This window comes from Aquarana catesbeiana, linkage group LG04 (genome assembly GCF_042186555.1).
Source record: "Aquarana catesbeiana isolate 2022-GZ linkage group LG04, ASM4218655v1, whole genome shotgun sequence".
Lineage (NCBI taxonomy): Eukaryota > Metazoa > Chordata > Amphibia > Anura > Ranidae > Aquarana > Aquarana catesbeiana.
The window spans coordinates 553,258,727-553,275,618 of record NC_133327.1 but is presented as its reverse complement, the minus strand read 5'-3'; the positions used below and the strand labels follow the sequence as shown (position 1 = coordinate 553,275,618).

Sequence of the window (16,892 nt, the reverse complement as noted above, 5' to 3'; positions counted from 1 at the left end):
ATTCTTCAGTGCATCTCACAAGAAATTACATGGGAAGACAGGAATTTCTGGCAAGATCAGCAGGCATTTTCTGTACTTGCTGAGAATGCTCTTACCTTAAAAAAAAAAAAGAAGAAAAGTAAGGACTGTACGCTGCAACATATTGCATTTTTGTTCTGGGGTTTCGGTTTTTTTTTTTATAAATAACTCTTACGTTTTCTAGGAAAAAGCCATACTTTATCAATTGTGAATGACAATATCAAATTGGTTTAGTTTAATTTATTTTAAAATATTGATTTTAACATTACATTTTGGGCACCTTTGTATTTATGTACTTATGTAAGTATGTATTATGGAATTCCTATGATATACTATCCAATATTGCTAAGGATCATTTATTAATTAACTCTGTTTAATTTAATTGCAGGCTATGAAGGCTATACTGCTAAAGACAGTGATCAGAGACACCCATTGGAAGCCAACGCCAATGGTAATGGAAGGGGGTTACTTTGGATGGATGAGGAGAATTTCACTGAAGTTCATGGAGACCACAGACATCGCAAGAACTGCACAGAACCAGGTAGGCGGTATACATCCACATTTCTTTATTTGATTTTATTGAATGGTTTGGAGTATGAGGCTTTCAACATAACTTGGTAATAGGGCCAAAGATAACAAACTTTTTTTTTTTCTGTTGGTGCTTTGTAGGTTCTTGACGTGTCTTATTTGCGGGTAAAACAAACAGAAATGGTTTCGTTTACCATGGCATGCACAATGTGATTTACAATGTTTTAACCTGCACATTTTAAAAGTTTTTAATCAAAACAAGGCTCACAGAAACTATGTTCATTAACTAATGTCTTGTTTTTAACCTATGTGGTTCTATAACCAAGGAAATATCAAATACCATTTTATCTAATTACATAACAGCTCGTCATATATTCATTAAAAAATCTTTAACAGCCTTGTTTAATGAAGAGTGCTACTGCTGAAGTGCAGAGTGAATTCTGGCTGGTTGCACTTAAATTAAATACATACTGGTGTGTGTGTGTGTATATGTATATGTATATATATATATATATATATATATATATATATATATATATATACAGTGGGGACGGAAAGTATTCAGACCCCCTTAAATTTTTCACTCTTTGTTATATTGCAGCCATTTGCTAAAATCATTTAAGTTCATGTTTTTCCTCATTAATGTACACACACAGCACCCCATATTGACAGAAAAACACAGAATTATTGACATTTTTGCAGATTTATTAAAAAAGAAAAACTAAAATATCACATGGTCCTGAGTTTGCTCAGTATTTAGTAGAAGCACCCTTTTGATCTAATGCAGCCATGAGTCTTTTTGGGAAAGATGCAACAAGTTTTTCACACCTGGATTTGGGGATCCTCTGCCATTCCTCCTTGCAGATCCTCTCCAGTTCTGTCAGGTTGGATGGTAAACGTTGGTGGACAGCCATTTTTAGGTCTCTCCAGAGATGCTCAATTGGGTTTAAGTCAGGGCTCTGGCTGGGCCATTCAAGAACAGTCACGGAGTTGTTGTGAAGCCACTCCTTCGTTATTTTAGCTGTGTGCTTAGGGTCATTGTCTTGTTGGATGGTAAACCTTCGGCCCAGTCTGAGGTCCTGAGCACTCTGGAGAAGGTTTTCGTCCAGGATATCCCTGTACTTGGCCGCATTCATCTTTCCCTCGATTGCAACCAGTCGTTCTGTCCCTGCAGCTGAAAAACACCCCCACAGCATGATGCTGCCACCACCATGCTTCACTGTTGGGACTGTATTGGACAGGTGATGAGCAGTGCCTGGTTTTCTCCACACATACCGTTTAGAATTAAGGCCAAAAAGTTCTATCTTGGTCTCATAAGACCAGAGAATCTTATTTATCACCATCTTGGAGTCCTTCAGGTGTTTTTTAGTAAACTCCATGCGGACATCCATGTGTCTTGTACTGAGGAGAGGCTTCCGTCGGGCCACTCTGCCATAACGCCCCGACTGGTGGAGGGCTGCAGTGATGGTTGACTTTCTACAACTTTCTCCCATCTCCCAACTGCATCTCTGGAGCTCAGCCACAGTGATCTTTGGGTTCTTCTTTACCTCTCTCACCAAGGCTCTTCTCCCTCGACAGCTCAGTTTGGCCGGACGGCCAGCTCTAGGAAGGGTTCCGGTCGTCCCAAACGTCTTCCATTTAAGAATTATGGAGGCCACTGTGCTCTTAGGAACGTTAAGTGCAGCAGATTTTTTTTGTAACCTTGGCCAGATCTGTGCCTTGCCACAATTCTGTCTCTGAGCTCTTCAGGCAGTTCCTTTGACCTCATGATTCTCATTTGCTCTGACATGCACTGTGAGCTATAAGGTCTTATATAGACAGGTGTGTGGCTTTCCTAATCAAGTCCAATCAGTATAATCAAGCACAGCTGGACTCAAATGAAGATGTAGAACCATATCAAGGATGATCAGAAGAAATGGACAGCACCTGAGTTAAATATATGAGTGTCACAACAAAGGGTCTGAATACTTAGGACCATGTGATATTTCAGTTTTTCTTTTTAATAAATCTGCAAAAATGGCAACAATTATGTGTTTTTCTGTCAATATGAGGTGCTGTGTGTACATTAATGAGGAAAAAATGGACCTAAATGATTTTAGCAAATGGCTGCAATATAACAAAGAGTGAAAGATTTAAGCGGGCCTGTATACTTTCCGTCCACACTGTATATATATATCTATAGATATATCTATAGATATATCTATAGATAGATATATCTATAGATATATCTATAGATATATAGCAGACCTTTCACCTCCTATATGATGCTGATCAGGCCTTTCAGCATTTTATGTTTGTACCAAACTCTGCATTATTCCATAGGGAAGCAAACATGCACATTTTCCATATACTCAGCAGTTTGGGTATTTTGGGGGGCTGCAGTAATGCTTTTTTGGAGGAGAACAGGTTTAGTAAGAGGTTACTAGCTAACAGCCAGAAGTATCTTTGATTTGCATGGTAATGTTGCAAATTTACTTTAAAACTTTGTAATCTTAATTTGAATGCAACTGATTTTGTGTATTTTGTAACTGTACTGTCAGTATAGTTACCATATTTATCGGCGTATATCATGCACTTTTTTCCCCTTAAAATCAGGGAAAAATCATGGGTGCGTGTTATACACAGATCCCTGCTGTCTCTGAGGGAAGAGGAGCGAGCCCCACTGAATTAGATACGGCCGCGATCTCCTGTGTACCCGGCGCTCCGTCACTCACAACCATGCCTCCTGGCCCCGCATAGGGCCACTGTTCTGTCTACCATATGAGCAGGGCCAGGAGTTGTGAGTGACGGAGCGCTGGGTACACAGGAGATTGCAGCTCTGTGTAATTCAGCGGCGTTCGCTCCTCCTCTTCCCTCTGAGACAGCAGGGATAATCCAACACTGGTGAGGCTGCAGATGGGCACTGAACAGGCTGCATTGTTGGTCAATTTAAATGCTGCAGATGGACACTGAACAGGCTGCATTGTTGGTCAATTTATAGGCTGCAGATGGACACTGAACAGGCTGCATTGTTGGTCAATTTATAGGCTTCAGATGGGCACTGAACAGGCTGCATTGTTGGGTAATTCAGTGGCTGCAGATGGGCATTGAGCAGGGTGCATTGATGAGCAATTTAGAGGCTGCAGATGGGCACTGAGCAGGGTGCTGTGACCCTAATTTTCCTTCAAAGTTCTTTATTTAAAATGTAAGTTTTTTCCTTAAACTTCCCTCCTAAAATTGTGGTGCATGTTATACGCCTGTGCATGTTATACACAGATAAATATGGTACCTGAAGACCAGTCTTCAGAAGCCCCTAAGCTTCTAGAAATATGTCTGAATTTATACTTACTGCCCCTAACTGTGCTACACTCCAGGCCTAGTTGACAGGCTATGTTTAATATCTCACTACCAAGGTCAGGCAGAGAGGTTTAAAGAGGCATATTACCCACTCTGTCATTGAACCAAGAAACTAGAAGAGTAGAGAAAACTGTTGCCCCACTCCTCTAGCATTTTGTCTCTAGGTGTACCAAGTACAACTGTATGGAATACATTGTCCATCAAGTGATGGTTCAGTATCAATGAGGGCCCTGATGGCAGGTAGGGAAGCAGTCCAGAACTTTTTATAATAAATGAGAATGTGTTGCTGACACACAAACATTATATATGAATGGCTAAGTACTGTCACACTGCCACACTGCCACAGGCAAACCTGCCACCCTGGACCATAACTTATGTTCTCTATGCAGAAATTCACCCCTAAAAAATAAGTACTAAGGGCAAATCTGATCCTATTACATTGCATTGTTGTCATTATAACAAGTTGGAGGCAGGTCTTTGTGTAATCCGGATGACTTCATTATTAGCGTAATTTTAATTTGTAGTCGAATGAACAGGCCGGTTGGAGGGGCACGGGAAGCTGCCATAGTGAATAGTGCTACCAACTCTACTCCTGACTGTGTAGAGTGGAAGCTGTGCATGAAACACAAGAATATATGAACCTAATTATATGATTTTGGCACACACTGCATACGCTATGCATTTCAGCTGTGCATTTAACTTTTTGGCAGGAGTTCTGCTTTAGTTTGCTTGTTTCATCTTCTGTACACATGCAGAAATATAAAAGAAAAGCTGTAGGGACATCAGCAGTATAGCATAATAGGAAACAGCTGAATAAAGTTGGTTTGCATAAAGATGTAAAAATACATTCTAGTTTGAAGACAAATATAGGATGTAAGACTGTATGGAATGGATTGTACTAGGGTTTGCTTACATGAGCTCTGGCTGCAAAACCACAAACCAAATGCCAATAAAATTTCACTGGATTTGATATACTGGCCGTAATATACAGTACATGCATGAACTTTGGCATTAATAATATGAAGAGTGGTACATTTATTTTACAGGGTTTGCTATTCTTATTTGCCATGCTCAGGCAAATTATTGAAAAATGGATCTGTACTTTACTGGGAAAATCTGAGATGGAATCTGACTGGTTGCCATTGATATTTTGTCTTGAAATTTTGTTTTCCTATTGATCATAAATCTCTTAGCCTGCCTGTGTATACAGCCAAAATTGTCTGATCTAAAATAATGATAACATGCCATACTCTTTTTGATATAAACTTCACAGAATTTTATTCATATAGCAGACAAAACAGTTACTATCTCTAGGGCAAGTACAGGATTTTGGCAAAGTGTTCAGTTCACCAAATAATTATGTTCTAAGCCCTAGCAAAAGTGTGCTCATTCATTGAAGGGGGGACTTGGTAAGGTGAAAAATTAGGTGGTTGGTGAAAAAAAAAAGAAAAAAAAAAAAGAAAATTATTATGATTATTGCTTGATGTATTTTGCGAATGTATTAAACAGAATAGGGAGCATACAGGCAGGCAATTGCTATTTGGCTGCACAATCATGCAAAACTAAATCTGTTTCATTGGACAAAAAACAGACCAAAACATTCATGCTAAAATGTCTGCACACTAATTGCACATTAATTGAGACGCAACTGTTTTAATAAATGCCCTCCACTGTATTTATGTGTCTGTTAGTTTTCCTTAAAAAATGTGTTTTTGTATAATAAATAAAATAGATCTTGTGGACTAGTTCAATGATTTACTAAAAAAGTGATGAATGTTTACTTGGTTTTTGAAAAGTGGGTGGGGGGACATTAGGATTTTGCTTGCACACAATTGACTGATATAAGTGAACACAGCCCATTTTATTTACTAAGCTCAGTGAGCAGTTAATACTTGTACATTCACCCAATGTGAACATATCACATGTTGCTATGCCAGAATATGATATCACTGTCACTATGGCAGAAAATATCCCAAGGAGCACTTTTGATAGTGGAGGAATTGCTAGAGTCAAAGGTGCTCTTTACACAAGGGCTTTATGGGTATTTAGCAGTCTAAGGGCCTGTTCACACGTTTTTTAGCGAAATAAAGCAAGCTACATGTGCCCATCCACACAGGTCCTGAAGTAATTTGATTGGAGATGTAGGACTTCCCAAGCATATGGTAAGTCGTGGGTTTTCAGTAGTCTGCAACATAAATATCACAATGGTCTTCCAGGGGTGTCATAAGATCTTATCAGCCTGGGGTGGTGGACAATATTAGTTAGCATAAAAGTCATGAGCCTTAATCATACGGGGGAGTATAAGTGAAAATCAGTCAGGGGATGCTGTTAGAGAGTCCTCTCTTCAATATTAATGCTAAAGTGAGACTGGAAATACCTTGTAACTTGAAACCGCCCTATTAGATAAAGAGGGAGAGAATGAAACTGTACTGTTAGAGAAACAGTGCTTAGTTAGAGAGGCTTTTTCCTGTCCATTTGAAGAGACACCACTTAGACTCCTATGTTGGAAAAAAGAGAAAGAGAGACTGTCAGGTTAGAGAGAGACTGCCTTGTTAGATAAGGACTACTTGTTGGAGATTGTCCTCTTAAAAAAAAGAGTGCATGAGGAGAAGATTGTCCTGTTGAAGCAACAGCCATTCAGCCACGTTAGAAAAATTAAGAAAGAGCAACTGCTGTGTTAGAGAGAGAGCCTGACATGTTAAAAATGACTGCCATGTTAGAGATTGCCCAAAGTGACAGTCCAGAAAAGACCAAAGTGCCATTATTATTGACAGCACACAGCTTCACAAATACAGTCAGGTCCATAAATATTGGGACATCAACACAATTCTAACAAACCACATGTGCTTTAACTGCAGACTTTCAGCTTTAATTTGAGGGTATTTACATCCAAATCAGGTGAACGGTGTAGGAATTACAACAGTTTGTATATGTGCCTCCCACTTTTTAAGGGACCAAAAGTAATGGGACAGATTAACAATCATCCATCAAACTTTCACTTTTTAATACTTGGTTGCAAATCCTTTGCAGTCAATTACAGCCTGAAGTCTGGAACTCATAGACATCACCAGACACTGGGTTTATCCCTGGTGATGCTCTGCCAGGCCTCTACTGCAACAGTCTTCAGTTCCTGCTTGTTCTTGGGGCATTTTCCCTTCAGTTTTGTCTTCAGCAAGTGAAATGCATGCTCAATCGGATTCAGGTCAGGTGATTGACTTGACCATTGCATAACATTCCACTTATTTCCCTTAAAAAACTCTTTGGCTGCTTTCGCAGTATGCTTCAGGTCATTGTCCATCTGCACTGTGAAGCGCCGTCCAATGAGTTCTGAAGCATTTTGCTCAATATGAGCAGATAATATTGCCCAAAACACTTCAGAATTCATCCTGCAGCTATTGTCAGCAGTTACATCATCAATAAATACAAGAGAACCAGTTCCATTGGCAGCCATACATGCCCACGCCATGACACTACCACCACCATGCTTCACTGATGAGGTGGTATGCTTTGGATCATGAGCAGTTCCTTTCCTTCTCCATACTCTTCTCTTCCCATCACTCTGATACAAGTTGATCTTGGTCTCATTTGTCCATAAGATGTTGTGACAGAACTGTGAAGGCTTTTTTAGATGTTGTTTGGCAAACTCTAATCTGGCCTTCTTGTTTTTGAGGCTCACCAATGGTTTAAATCTTGTGGTGAACCCTCTGTATTCACTCTGGGGAAGTCTTCTCTTGATTGTTGACTTTGACACACATACTCCTACCTCCTGGAGAGTGTTCTTGATCTGGCCAACTGTTGTGAAGGGTGTTTTCTTGACCAGGGAAAGAATTCTTTGGTCATCCACCACAGTTGTTTTCCGTGGTCTTCCAGGTCTTTTTGTGTTGCTGAGCTCACCGGTCCATTCTTTCTTTTTAAGGATGTTCCAAACAGTTGATTTGGCCACACCTAATGTTTTTGTTATCTCTCTGATGGGTTTGTTTTGTTTTTTCAGCCTTATGATGGCTTGCTTCACTGATAGTGACAGCTCTTTGGACCTCATATTGAGAGTTAACAGCAACAGATTCCAAATGCAAATAGCACACTTGAAATGAACTCTGGACCTTTTATCTGCTCCTTGTAAATGGGATAATGAGGGAATAACACACACCTGGCCATGGAACAGCTGAGCAGCCAATTGTCCCATTACTTTTGGTCCCTTAAAAAGTGGGAGGCACATATACAAACTGTTGTAATTCCTACACACCGTTCACCTGATTTGGATGTAAATACCCTCAAATTAAAGCTGAAAGTCTGCAGTTTGCAGTTTGTTTCATTTCAAATCCATTGTAGTGGTGTATAGAGCCAAAAAGATTAGAATTGTGTCCCAATATTTATGGACCTGACTTACAAGCATGTGCATGTGTGTGTGTGATATATTTCTTAAAATGTTCTGACTGCATATTTCCATTCCTGAACTCTGCACTTTAGGCTGCTGGAAAGTCTGGTAGGACAAGATACACTGCTTAGACTCTAGTCCCTTCCAGCTATGCTCACATTGCCCACATGCTCCTAGTCTTTGAGCTCTGCAGCATTTTAATTAAAGAAGTTAGCCCCAAAGAAATCTATTCATACTTCCTAAACTTTTTGAATGTATTATGCTCTTATTGTACGTGCATCAGTGCATCCAAATCAGCAATGACATAGTAACCATATTATTTGTCATTTTTTGGTCATGTAAGCAAAATTTTGTTTTGTAATGTTATTTTCTCAGTTGGGTAAATGAAAGCGCAAATTGAACATCATGTCAGCATTGTAGCAGCGTACCCGTTTACTCACCATGATCAGATGCGGACGCAATCCCCTTTAACTTCTTTTATCAAAACTCCCTGGGTTCCTAGACAAAACCAAAAAAGATAAGTTATGTAGCTTCCCTCCCTTAAAGACTCAGAGATACAAAATTTGATGAGGCAAAGGTAGCCGGGCAAATGATTGCAACCAGATGAGAGGTCCTCCACTGTCAAAACCGATGTGTGGGCAGTTAGGCTGGAGTCTAATAGCACGTGACTTCTCAAGTCACTTCTGGAAGACTCAGCTATTGCTTCTAACTGTGCACCTGTTTAGTAAACTACAAGTTACAGTTACTCCTTGTCTGATTACTCGCTCAATTACCCATTCTGTCAAGGCATTATACAAAAAAAAGAGATCCCTGTGTTTTCTTTCATTTGGTGGAAAGCATCCATACTTACAGTACATACTGTACAAAGTCATCATTCCAGGCAAATCCTTTTTTAATTATTCAAAGACTCCAGTGTAGCTTTATGATGCATACATTTTAAATGAAATGCATAGATATCATGATCTAATCCTCAGTGCAACCCCCTCCCCATTAAATATAATTATAGCTGAGTAGGTCTGGCCATAATTTTGTGGTTTATCTGACATGATGTGTGTGTGTGGGTGGGGGGGTTATATGCTTGTTTTCTTATAGGCTCTGATTTAAACTCATGATTTGCACATTTTCTGATCACAACACATTTATGTCATGAATTTTCCTCCTTTCAAAGCTTTTAGGAAGTGAGGAGCTCCGCAGATTGGGTAGCTGATGACAGTAATCCTGGCTCCGATTCTCTCATTATATGCTGCATCAATCACCAGATACTAAATGTCTCCTTTATGATCTCCAGTGTGCAGCAAGTACACCATAAATTTAATAGTGGGAAATGTTGAAACGAGAGATGGCACTGATTTCCTGCCTCACGGGTTTATGCAAACATTTATTCCTATTCATCCTTTTTCAGTGTAACCTGATTCCAGATAAAACGGTGTTCCAGGACAATCCGGTACTGTCAAACAAGGCCTCATTCTGATTATTTGGCATTTGCCAGATATTGTTGAAAAGCCAAACATGCCCTTAAGGTTTTAAATACTAAATGAAAGCTTTTTAAGATCCTAAAAATCTAGTTCTTTCTCTGGCCCCAATGGCCAAACACTAGTGCATTCATATTATGTTCAGTGGATGTTCTCCAGAGTCATTCTTTTTACGGCTTGCCAAAACTTTGATGGTCATATTGGCTCTTGAATGATTAGTGACGGAAAAGCAATCAGCGCCAGCAGCAATAATTCATTGCATGTACCTTTTTAATGCCTGTCCTGGCAAGGGATAACGGTGGGCTTCCCATCTATTTTTGGTTCCTGGTGTAGAGTGACAGCTTGAAAGTGTGTGCTGGTAAACACTCTTGACGTTGAGAAAAACACCGTCCATTCGGTGCTTGTTATGTGATGGAAGGTGTAAAACCCTTTGTATTTCTTGTAGCTTTTGCTAAATATGGAAAAAAAATAGCCTCATTTATCCTTATTTTACACAGTATGTTATAATTATTTATAGGAGTCTTTTAATAAGTCATCTTTCAAAAAGAGTTCTAAATGTTGTCCTCAAAAATCACTGTAAAATTCCCATGGTCATGTTTTCTTCTCTTATATCAATGATATTTGGCTTTTGAGAGATGGTTCCAGCAAATCTGTCCATTGAAATATTATCTTGAGATTTTAACAAAATAGGAGTGCTTTATTGAAAATAATTTCAGAACAATATAAGAATATACACAATGACATGATACAATGCCTGACATATCAAGCAACTGATAGCTCAGAAAGATTCTATTGAGATTTTAACCTAATATATTGTTGCTGCCGAGCCCAATTTGATTTTGAAGACCATTTCAATGTGTGTATATATGTATGTATATATATATATATATATATATATATATATATATATATATATATATATATATATATATTGTGGGAATTAGCTCGTGGGGATTACCTTTTTCTGAATGACAGTCAGCAAAAGAGATACTTTCTTCAAAATCTGGCGGATGCCAGGTTTATTTGCAGGAGGTTTAAAAAATAAAAACAAACAGTAAATGAAATCCTTGCCGCCCGGCGCTAACTAAACAAATAGTCTCCTCTCTATACAGTGTGGGGCTGGTCCCCGTCACCCGCAAAAACATGTGGAAAAGCAAACCGTTTAGTCCAACATCCAGAGCTCCTCTCACTCAGGTTCCTTCCTGAGTCTCAAAACCAGAGCGACTTGCTGTGCTCTTCCTGGATATTTAAAGTCCAGCTGACTGTGGACTCCACTGGACCCGAACATCCGGACCGGAACCCAGCCTGCCACAGAAGCTGGAAAACCCGGGCTGGATTCTGGTTCTGTCCCTTACAATATATATATATATATATATATATATATATATATATATATATATATATATATATATATAAAAAAATAATAGATGAGTAAATTACATTAATAATGTGTTAATGATTTAAAAAAACAACAATGTTATTTCAAATTTTATTTTGTAATTTGATAAGTACATGGGGGCAGTTATATTTTCCATACTGCACATGCAGAGCCTGCTTTCCTGTTTGCTATACAATAATTATGCTTTATTGTTCCATCTCACAACATGAGTCTACGAATTGGCCAATAGTTGAAATAATTGCACTCCCAGTGCCACTGATATTTTACAGTAACTTAATAACCATTGTTTATGTACAAATCTCTATATTTATTACAATAACAAACATGTGGAACAAGCATTTAAAAATGTAAAAGTCAAATCAAAGTTATTTTAAGATAAAAAAACAAATGGTAAAAATAGCTCACAATATGTGGTCACAGAACTAAATTAGCAACTGTGTTAATTATTTTTCTCAAACAAAAATAGAGTGATTAGTACTTATAATGCTCAAAAACATTTTTTAAAGCAATGTTGAAGGGTTTACTATATATTGTCTTTATCTTGGGTACAAATAACAAAATATTTTTAGTCATATAATTCTGAACTATTGCATATAAATATTTTATATTCTTATATCTAGCCAGTAGATGGCTTTTCTGTTTTTCTTTAGGCCTGTTGAACAAGTTTATAGAGTTCAATAGCACAAACTAAAAGGAAGCAGCTATTGCAGTACTCTCTCACGTAGACTGCTCTAGGAAGTATAGAATAATAGAAAATATATTGTGTACTAAAAACCGATATTCAGCAGCCATTTGAAAACTTATAGGTAAAGCATAGAAAAATAAAAATGACCTAAAGCCATTATATAGTCCCTTTAATGTTTGCTTCACATCAGTCCGAACTGGTTTTTAAGAGCATGGCAGCCCACATTTATTGAACATAAAGTGCATAAATAGATTCCCATGCAGTGGTTCTTCAACATCCACCTGGCTATGCTTCCACAGCACTGCTGCTATGAATACTGGTCCCTCAGATCACTGGCTCTTCAGGCTCGCCCAGTGAGCTTGCTCACTCTACCAGACATCCTGGAATCCTTCCAGTCCCCAGGGTTCATTAGCCACCTCAGGTTTCTTGGTCTGCTAGACCCACGTAGCTGTCTTGACTTTTACAGTCCAGTCCCCCCACCATGGGGTACAGTCTCCTTCAAGATCACACAGCTCTCCTGACAGGGCTCCTCACACAAATAGCTGCAACCATCCAAGACACATTAGAACCTTCAAACTACAGGCCCTGAAAGCCTAAATTACAACTATAATAGTATATATAATAATATTAACTTTAAAGCTATAAGAGAGTCAGTGCTAAGAATCTTCATGTTCTTATAATAATAAAAGTATGTATTTTTTACATGAGATTTTTCTAGAGCTTCCTTTTTGCAGATGAAAAATTTGGGTATATGTGTAGGTCTTGAGAAACTGGATTAATTGCTCTGCATAAAAATCTGCAGCACTACTGAGCATTGCATACGAAAATCCATCCATGTGATCATCATGGCAACAGCATCCTGGTACTCTACCAATTGCAACAGTAGACATCTGGTGCGTATCATGAGCAAGTCTGAAAGAACACCATTTGCAGATGTGTTTAATTAAGTCCATATTATATTTCTTGCTTATACAACTTTAAGGAATGCATTTTATTTAATGATTATGTCAACTCTGACCAAAAATAAACTCACATCGTGAGTTTGACTACAGTAAATAATATAAAATATCTTAACTTATGGAAATACATTCCACAGGTACAATTTTGGAAAATAAATATATAGATATAGAAATCTAAAAAAATCTAAAGGGACTTCAGTAGAACAAAGTTTTAAATATAACCTGTATCTTGACTATAATAAGCTCACCATAAACTAGCTTATTTGCCTTTCATGCAGACCAATGCCATTTCCTATCACCACCACAACTCCCAAAATGTTGACTTTCTGAAATTAAAAACATACACAACACTAAACAAATTCCTCCACCCCCACCACCAACATGACAGTGCTTGGTCCTGGACATTGACTCCTAAGGAAAATAGTGCTGAATTATGGGAGGCAAATAGGACTTCCCAAAGTACTGCATTTTTTCTGGGGTTCTGGCAGCAGATCGGGGCAGTGTTGAATGTAATTAAAGGAGGCTTCCTTTGTGCAGCAACGCTTGTACTTTGCTTTGTATGGAAAAAGCATTATTTTGCTTTAAAATGAAAATGTTTAAAGTCTGACTTGCATGTTACTGATGTTTAAAAAATCTCCAACTTCCTTATTCAGTCACATCTTGTTACGTCAAATGTGAGACATCACCACAGTTTTCCAAAATATTATAGCTTTGTCTGATTTAGATGATCCTACAGCTATATAGCCTAATTTTTGTACAGAACGACCCAGTGGTGTTTTCAACACATTGCTTGTTAAAGCTACATGTTTTCAGAAAAATATCATTTCTAGTAGTGAAGTTATAAGACTTGCTTATGATATTCCTCATCCTTTACTATACTAGTAAAATATTTTTCTAGAAATACTGACATTGTTTGCCACTTTAAGTCTTTGGTGTCATAGTGTGAAAACAAATTTGAAGATAAAACCTTATATAAGAAATTATTATGAACATTTGTGTATGCAGTTGGAAAAATAAATCACATTTTTTTAATATAAATTATAGATTATGTTAAATTTCCATTTTGAAAAGTGGATCCAGCTGCAATATATACCAGTGCTTCAGGATTAATTGCTGTACCTTACTGGAATGTGCTTTAAAGTTGGTGAGATACTGAAATGACAAAACGTCAGAAAAGAAATTACATTTGTTCCTGTATTAACAGATGAAAAGAACATTGCTTCATAATTGATATAACTCATAACAAGAATGCTTGTCTGAACAGATACATCCTTGTTACACCATTAATGGCTCAGAAAGGTTTTGCTAGGTCATTTTAATTAGTTTGTTTGTGGATTGTGATTATTTTAACCACGAAACCAACTTACATAATGATTACAAGTTGTAGTTGTCTAGGTATGTCAGTGGATAGTTTGTTAGGTTTGTTCCAGGTTTTACAGCACCCACGCCCTAGACAAATTAATTGTTATATATTGAAGCTTACTATCTAACAACTAGCAACATACACATCAAAGCTGTAAAGCAATATATAAAGGGCCACTTAATATACATTAAAAGATTGCTGACATAAAAAAGACTCAATGACATAGATTACAAATGAAGGCAATTATCAAAGCAGAAAATATTTAAAGTATAACTATTGTTTTTTTTTTTTTTTTTTAACAAAACACGCTTTGCTTGATTTACTAAATTTATTGAATATTCTTAGTTCAGTGAAGTAGTGTTTATTTTAAACTTCCAGTCATTTTCACATTGCACATGATTTGATAAGTTCACTAGGTTAAGAGACCTTCCTGTTCCTTCAGTAAATCCATGTTAAGACTTTGCATATACATAGTCAACTTTGCAAATATAACTTTTTACCTCTGTTTTTGATTTCTCAGTATTGAGAAAGCCAATATCAAAGATTCAGGCCAAATATTATTGAAACCATTTAGGGTATCTCTGAAAAATATGGATAAGATCTCCCAAGGCCTGACCACATTGAGTACGGGTGGAGCTCTCTGTAAGACCTGTTCTATGGAGTAAGTAAGGAGTTCTATATGTACTATTACAATAAATAAATTAGTTACTCTCTGAGAAGTTGATATCAAGAAGGAATCACCTCTAAAACCTCTGACCACTCATCTTCTGGTATATTCCCAATGTCTCACAGACATCGATTCCTACACATCAAGGGATACTTCACCAAATATTTTTGAATTCAAATATTATAAACAGACTGAGATAACACTTTTTGTGCAGTTAGAAATCAATATATATGGTATACTATTACCAGTATCTTAAAATGTAGCATAAAAATTATTTTCTCCTAAGAGAATTATACACAATTGTAAATATAGAAAAACATTGTTTAGTTATAGATTATTCCTCTTGCAAGGATTGTAATTACAGAACCGTTATGATATAATAGTGTAAACTGTAAGATACCTCTCTATTTCCAGAGAGCAAATCCCTCTAACGTTGCCATTTCTTTGAAAAAGGATTCATCCCAAATAGGTGAAAAAGAAGTTAACCATGTAATCCCTAATATATTGACCTTGACCGTTCTCAGAATTGTATCTATCATTTGTAGGTTTGGCATTCTTCTTTGAGCACGAAAAACTCCTTTTTCCAGAGCATGACATTTAGAAATAAGTGGATCTTTACCTAATAACATGTATTCCTTAGGATGAGAAAAAAATTATAACAGCTAAGTATGTAAAAGAAGTGACAATCCTAATAAAGGTAGCAGAATTGGGTAAAGGGAATTTCCAATGATCAATGGGTAACAGTACCGATATACTTCAATTTATAAATAGCCATTAAAAAGACAAAATGTAAAAATAATAGCCATTGTAGACCCTAAAGATCAACTGTTATCTTTTGGAAACAAATGAGCATAATTCCCATACAACACAATTTTTTTCCATAGGTCTTCTTCTGAAATCTGTAATATCTGGAGAATATCTAGTCTTAGCAGTCAATGGTTATATACTATAGCTATTGCAAATAATAAAAGGGTCAAAAGGCACCACTGACGGGTACCATGCTGTATTTTATATTGAGAGGATAGACAGTTATTTACTCTATTATACTGAGAATTTGATTTAGAACCAGTTGAATATGCTCAACGTACCACAGGTCTTTTTAAGTGGAGCCAGCACTTCCCTACCAAAACAACCACTGACATTCTTAACTCATTTAACAGGGCATGGAGAATGATCACTGCCTCCACTTACAGAGAACTTACCTTGGAACATATATTTCTCTGCATAGATCCTATCTCATGGCAGTGTTCTGTGAATGGAGGAGAAGCAGTTGAATGACAAGATCTCTCCTGCCCATTCATCCAGTAGAAGGATAATTGATGTGTTCCTTCTCATCTCTATTCCCTTGTGCCATCAAATTCTCCCATGCTTTCGTATTCACCAGGAGCCCTCTAAGACATGCCTCTTGTTCATCTTGAATGATCAAAGGAGAGGCCATGAAATTATTATACATTATAAAATTATCAAGATCTAAGTAAAAAAAGAAGAATGTGGGAAACAATCTCAACCAAAATTGATTTAATTTCCAAAAGGTGCTTTGAAATTGTATTACCAATGGAGATTTTCCTCTAGACATATAATCAGTCCTATGAGTTAATGGAAAAACGTTATAGGAACCAACTGCTAAATATATCCTCAATTAAGTTGAATGCAACTTAGAAAAACAGAAATATTGCATTTTTATGATGTATTATATGCCACATGTCTAATAAGCCAGGCTCCTACAATTATTGATAGGAAAAATGTTAACCCATTAGGGGGCAATAGGAGAAGGAAATCTATTCATTTCTGGCATTATAACATTGTTAAACTCTCCTATTGCGATTAGAAACTCAAATAGCTTTTCTTTTATACATTTGATTAGAAGTTTAATCACTTCTCATGAATATGTAGGAGAGCTATAAATATTACCAGTTATACCATTAGTGGCTCCCAGTGTTCCATACAAAAATATATGTCTTCCTTTAGAATCCACCTTTTTATGAATACAAATAAACTGCACAGCCTATATATAAGCGCACACTATTACCCTAAAAGTATAAAAAATAAGAGTGTACAGCCTGAATGTAATTCATGCTTTGTTGGATATA

At 37.1% G+C, this 16,892-nt stretch overlaps 1 protein-coding gene across 1 annotated transcript in view; it reads left to right on the top strand.

Moving 5' to 3' along the window:
• SLC24A3 (solute carrier family 24 member 3) overlaps nucleotides 1-16,892 on the top strand; it is a 528,734-nt gene that overhangs the window by 123,906 nt on the left and 387,936 nt on the right. The window contains exon 2 of the mRNA XM_073627968.1: nucleotides 407-559. Coding sequence (XP_073484069.1) covers nucleotides 407-559 — 153 coding nt within the window. The remainder of the gene's footprint in view (nucleotides 1-406; nucleotides 560-16,892) is intronic.